This window comes from Pseudonaja textilis, unplaced genomic scaffold (assembly GCF_049901715.1).
Source record: "Pseudonaja textilis isolate UNSWEBS1 unplaced genomic scaffold, rPseTex1.2 PTEXSCF34, whole genome shotgun sequence".
Taxonomy (NCBI): domain Eukaryota; kingdom Metazoa; phylum Chordata; class Lepidosauria; order Squamata; family Elapidae; genus Pseudonaja; species Pseudonaja textilis.
The window spans coordinates 91,986-97,761 of NW_028262892.1; the positions used below are offsets into that span (position 1 = coordinate 91,986).

A 5,776-nucleotide genomic window follows, 5' to 3' on the forward strand; every position below is an offset into this window, starting at 1 on the left:
GACAAAAGTCAATTATGTGGTCACTGTTGGAAAATGGTTCTTTAGTTTGTATTCAAACTATTGTAGAAGATGAGATCGAGGCAGTTGTTTAGTCTAGTATTGTTGGTTACTAGTTCTAGTCCCAGATTTGTTACTGCATTGTAGAAGGTTGCATGTGGGTTCAGTTGTACATTTGTTAAGGGTCGAGTTAATATGAAGTAGATTGAAGTCACCAAGAAAGATAAAGTGTGTGGGCAGGATGCTGCCTATGTTAGTAGTGTATTTAGCTTGTTTGCATGTTCGATGTCATAATCAGGGGCTCTAAATGTGATATTTAAGGACAGTTCACAGATGATGGTCTCAGGAATAGCAAGCTCCTGAGTAACTTGGATGTTTTTTAGATGTAGGGACTTTTTATAGAAGATAGCAACACCACCTCCTCTACAGATTTCATGATCTGATCAGTAAACATGATAGTCTCTTACTGGAGTCAGGGAGAGATGCATTGAGCCATGTTTCACAGACAAATAAGATGTCAAATTTAGCCGTATTTAGTAAGAGGAGAAATTCAGGTTTTTTATTTACAAGGCTTCTTGCATTGAGTAGCTTGCATTTAAGGCCAGTTGTGGTTGGAACAGAGGTAGTTAGGGGCATGCATGCCTAGTTTTGAGTGATGTTGGATTTGATGGGGTGAGGCTGGATGCGGAGTTGTGGACTGTGTGACTTTCTTTTGATGCAATCAGCTCTGTAGTCAATGTATAGGTCGTTTTCTCCATTGTCTAGACGGTTTTTGAGTTCTGCGCGGAGTTCATGGGAGCAGATTCTTTGCAGTATGGATAAGTCTGGTCTTGAGCAAAGTTTTTTGCAGTTGGGATTGGTTTTTGCAATGGCATTTATTGTATGAATGAATATGCGTTTGCTGGATTCATTTTTGCATACAACTCTACAAAATCTTGGGGCCACAGAGCCATCATTGTATTTGTACCCATGGCCATCTCCAGTGATTTCAATGATATCTTCAGAAGAGATGTTTGTTGTATTAGAGTTGCTTATGATATCACAAACTTTGGTGATGTCATCTGATTCATTGGTGTCTTCGAGACCAAATAAGATGGCATTTGGACGTTTCTGTTCACGTTCCATGGTGTCTCTGATGAGTAAGAGTATTTGTGGAATTATTTGGTGTGGTTTCTCAAATGGCCATAAGATGGAGCCAGAAACCTGGGTTGTTCTGTTCTGTTGTTGCTAGATGTTCTGATGTTCGCTGTTTTTGATTCCTGCATTTTTCCCTATTGACTGTTGCTGATCGTCAGTTCTTCTTGGATTGCTGTAAGTCTGTTTCTGAACTGTGTATGATACTGGACTTTGTTATTTGGATTATCCCTGGGACTGAAAACTGACTGCTATAACCATGTATGACTTGGACTGCTTGTTGGACTTTCCTTAACCATTTGCTGGAAGTAAAAACCAACATTTTATTATACAGTGTATCTGTGTGCTGGTTGTGTGTTATTCCTCACCACTCTCACTACGTCTCCTTGTGTGCACTCATTCTCCTAACAGGGAATGACCTCAACAAGTGTGAAAAAGGGTCATGAGTCATTGCTTTCACTGCCCTTGTAACTTCTAACGGTCACTAAGCGAAGTGTTGTAAGTGAAGGACTGCCTGTATTGAGCAGGAGGGAGAGAGAGAGTCCTGGCTAGATTCCCCTCCCCCACCAAAAGTCATACTTGGGTGGATTTCCTGGGGGAGGTCAAGGATCCCAGATTCTGGACAGGAGGAGAGTTTGGATCAGGGGAGAAGATTTTGTAGACCTGAGAGTGAGGAATAAATAAGGACTGTTTTGATTCACTTGCTGAATATAAAGACAGATAGAATAACTCTACAAATTCTTCCACACAAAGTTTCTTTTATTGGATTATATTAGGTATCCTCAAAGTAACTCACAGTTATGTCGAGATGCATCTAATGTCCAATTCTTTGCATAGTTGAAATCATAGTGTAAAATAATAATAATCTTTCTGCCCCATATTTCATCCCATAGTAGTAGAAGCAGGGGATAGAACTGCTACCATGAGGCTGTGTTCAGGCAAGAATGAAGAAACCTCGCCCAACCCACCAAGGGTCAATTCAGTGACCAATAAGGGTTACAGATGTGGCCACATGACATGAACTTCATTTCCCAGGATACCTTAACTACATTTACTTAGGTGAACAGCTGTCAATTCCTAACTTAACTATCCCAAATCCCATTAACTCTAAACTGTCTGGACAGCACAAGATTAAACCTTGACCTGGGAGAATCCCAAGGAATGCAAGGAAAGGGGGTCCTGGAGTCTCCCTCCCAGGAAGAGCCCCCCAGAACTCACCTCTCTGGCTAATAGTTTGCTTCTCCCTCTTGGGCGCTTCATAGTTGTACTTGTATCAGCAGAAGGAATCCACAGTGGCCTTCCAGTACAGCAGGATGAGCTTGTGGCTCTTGAAAGTGTCCGCTTCCACCTCTGCCAACTTCCCAATGTCACTGTTGAAGCGCAGAATCTCCTGCCGGTCATAGAAGTCCCTGTACAGGTATCGAACCCACTGCATCCCGTTGAGGAAGAGGCACTCGTCCTCCTGCAAGGGGAGGAAGAGGTGGAAAGGAAGGAAGGCTGTCAGAAAGGACAGACGTGCTGGGAGGGGGTCTGGAGGGGAGGGAAGAAGGAGGGTGGGGAGGAACTTCATCTATCCTCCCGGTGGGAAAAGGCCAGCAGAAGCTCACCTGGTGCGGAGATCCCATGAAGTCTCTACAGATAACACGTGAGATCTCAAGGGGAGGGATTGTGGGGGGAGGGCTAGAGGGAAGGTAATATCCATATCCCCCCACTCTCTCTTCCTTTGGGAGGGAATATGGGAGGGACTCAATCAGGACATCTAGAGTGACACTCCTGGGATTTCCCAGCCCTTGAACCCCACCTTAATTTGGTTCCCCCAACTTCCCCCTAATCTTCAGCCCAACTACCCGCCTTGGGGTGATTCTTGGGGATCACACCTGTTTCCAATCCCGTCCCCAAAAGACCTCTGCAGATCCCGCATCTCAAAGGGACCATTCCAGCCCGCTTGGAGAGCCAATTGAGGGGAGCATTTGGGAGCCCTCAATATCCTCTTCCCTCAGTTTCCCCTCCTCCTCCAGGTCCCAATAGAGCAATGGGGGATTATGGGGGTTCTTGGCCTCCCCAAATTCAGGGGCTCCCCAGAAGGGACCGAAGCTCCCCTTTCCCCATCCTTCAAAGCCTCGAATCTGAGATTCCGAAGAAAAAGTGAAGAAGCAAAAACACTTTGGCTCCAATGCCTCTTTTTCCTTCTGTGGCTTCAGGGTGGAAAATGCCTCAGTTTCTCTCTTGCACTTTCGCTTTTCCTTCCCTTCTTCTCTGGAGGAAAAGCTGACTCCGACTCTGACTCCGATTCTGACTCTGAGCCGACTCCGACCCAGACAACTGGGGGAGGGAGAGGCTGCAACTCCCCACCTCAGCTACAATTGTGAAGAGGTGTCCCTCTCCATCTTCCAGAGGGGATGTTTGGAGGAAGGGAGAGGAGACCACGCAGAGATCGAGGCTTTTGGAGGCTCTCGAGACCCAGCAGCTTCCTTCCTCCTTCCGGGGTCCTTTCCAGCCCCTTCCTCCCACCAACCTCCTCCGCCCCCAGCCCCTTCACTTCCAGGGATCGGGGCCAGTGCCCCACCAGCAGCATCAAGGGAAGCCCAACAAAAGCCATGGAGTGTCCAGAAAGAGCAGGAGGACCAATGGGAATCCTCCCTTGTTCCAGCGCCATAGGTCTCCGGGCAGAGTCTTCCTTGACTTCACCCGATGGAGGAGATAGTTTGGCGCAGAGAAGAAACTCGAGTCGGTTATTCAGGCCAAAGACGCCTTTTCACTCCTCAAAATAATATTCTGTCTTTTAAGTCATCTTTCCAAGCAAATTGCAGCAAAAAATTAAAAGGGATCCTGAAAGATGGAAAAAGATTCCCAGTTGGGATCAGTTAAAGTTTCCTGTCTGCTCCCAAAGACCGCCACAGAGCCCCCAAGGCCACCTCAAAGGGAGAGTCCCCTTCACAAAAGGGAGAGTTTGGGGAAGTGAATTTCCGAGGAGCAACTCAGACCCCCAAACCCCCTTCTCTCCACCCCTCCCAGATCCTGATTGAGGAATGGGGGTTGTGGGAGTGGGGGTCCTTGGTCCCTTCCCAAATTCAAGGGCTCCCCAAAGGGATCCGAGCTCCTTGTTGCTTGACCTTCAAAGCCTCAAATTTGAGATTCAGAAGAAAAAGTGAAGTTTCTGAAGCTGCCAAAATTATTCTTATATATTTCGGTGGCATTTGTGGATTCCGGTCTGAAAATGCCTCAGTTTCCCTCTTTTGCTTCCTCTTTTAAGGGAAGAAACTTTGAGGCTCCGAAGTGATTCGGGCCTTGAAGCCTCTCTTGCCCTCGGTCTCTTTCCCAAAGTCTCTCCTGGGGGTCCCAGCGCCTTCCTTCCCCGTCCACCCCCACCCCCTAGCATCCTTGGGTTCCTCCCAGCCCCTCCTTCCCAGGTGTCTCCTTCCCCCCTTCGCTTCCAGGGATCCCCGACAGCACCACCCCCATCAACAGCTGGAGGACCCCAGCAGAGCCCATGTGTGCTGCCCCACCAGCGTTCCGCCCCCCCAGGAATGGGGAGACCTGGATGTTTCCTGCCCCAGAAGCAGAATTGGTGGGTCTGGACTGGGTGGGAGATGAAGAGTTTGGAGGGCGAAGTTTCCTCCTCCCGACTTGTGGGTCGCTTTCCGGAAGTTTCGGTCCTAGCTGGGTAGCATCTTCAGTGGAGTGGAGGGGAAAGGGTTAAAAAAAAGCTTCCTTCGCTCAAAGTCAGCATGGAGTAGCCAGAAGAAGCAGAACCAATCAGAATCTCCCATTATGCAGCATCATCAGTCTCCAGGCAGGATCTCTCTTGCTTTCACCCATTGCAGGAGACAGTTCTAAGCTGAGACAGAATCCCAGTTTCAATGATGACAACAATGTCTCACCTTCCTTTGGGTTCCACCTTCACCTTGTTTCTTCCTCGTGCTTTGAGCATCTGTGCAAAGGCATCTGAGGTTTCTACATCTCCTGTTTTGTGACCGAGTTCCCCATTTTTCCTCCGATTTGGTGGATTCCCCTGAGATTTCCCTTTGAATTAGCTTCTAAAACTTCCTATCTCCCTCTCACTTTCAAGCCCAGAACGAGGGGGTCAGAGATTCAGAAGGGGGCTCTTGGGGAAAGACTAGGGGGTGGCAATGAGAACTGAGATCAGACAGATCCCAAGATTACAGCAGAGCCTTGGATGGGATCCCTCTTGACCCCCTCTTCAGCAAATGCTCCAACTGGAATAATTCTTAGATCGATTAATGGGGCGTGTCTGGGTGAGCCCCCCCAAAGAAGATCCTTAAAATATCCACTCCAGCTCTGAGTACTTTGCTAACAATGTTTCTGTTGAGGGATTGTTTTTAATAGCACTTAATTCTATAATGCTGAAGAACATTCTTTATTTGTAATTTAAATAAAGGGGGTCTAATCTGATTGCCACCCAGACAAAGAACAACATTTCAGGTGTGGATTGTTGTTGTTTTCATAAGCCCATTTGCACCTGGGAACATTAAAGATCTTTGTGGAATAGCTTTAAAAAGGCAGTGGCTTTACAAAGTGAAAACTGTGACTATTTGATTGAACAAGAAATACAAATTCTGGATGAGAAAACATATTTCAGCCAGAAAATGAATGGAGCATTTTTAAATAAGTGGAAATTGAAAAG

General features: G+C 46.9%; 1 protein-coding gene across 1 annotated transcript; it reads right to left on the reverse strand.

Annotated features, from left to right (window-relative positions):
- Positions 1 to 2,404: 2,404 nt before the first annotated feature.
- LOC148123632 (DLA class II histocompatibility antigen, DR-1 beta chain-like) lies at positions 2,405 to 5,314 on the reverse strand. The gene is made up of 2 exons (XM_087919167.1): positions 4,535 to 5,314; positions 2,405 to 2,609 (listed from the first exon to the last, which is right to left on the reverse strand). Exons 1-2 carry the CDS (start codon positions 4,621 to 4,623, stop codon positions 2,405 to 2,407), a joined length of 294 nt encoding a protein of 97 aa, XP_087775293.1. The 5' UTR covers positions 4,624 to 5,314.
- Between the last annotated feature and the right edge of the window lie 462 nt (positions 5,315 to 5,776).

Excerpts from the sequence above, each read along its gene's own strand:
- LOC148123632 (XM_087919167.1), bottom strand. The coding sequence starts at position 4,623 with ATGGGCTCTGCTGGGGTCCTCCAGCTGTTGATGGGGGTGGTGCTGTCG. Across the intron at positions 2,610-4,534 it reads GGGAAGGAGACACCTGGGAA|CTTCCTCCCCTTGCAGGAGG; the intron begins GGAGGGGCTGGG and ends TCCTTTCCACCT.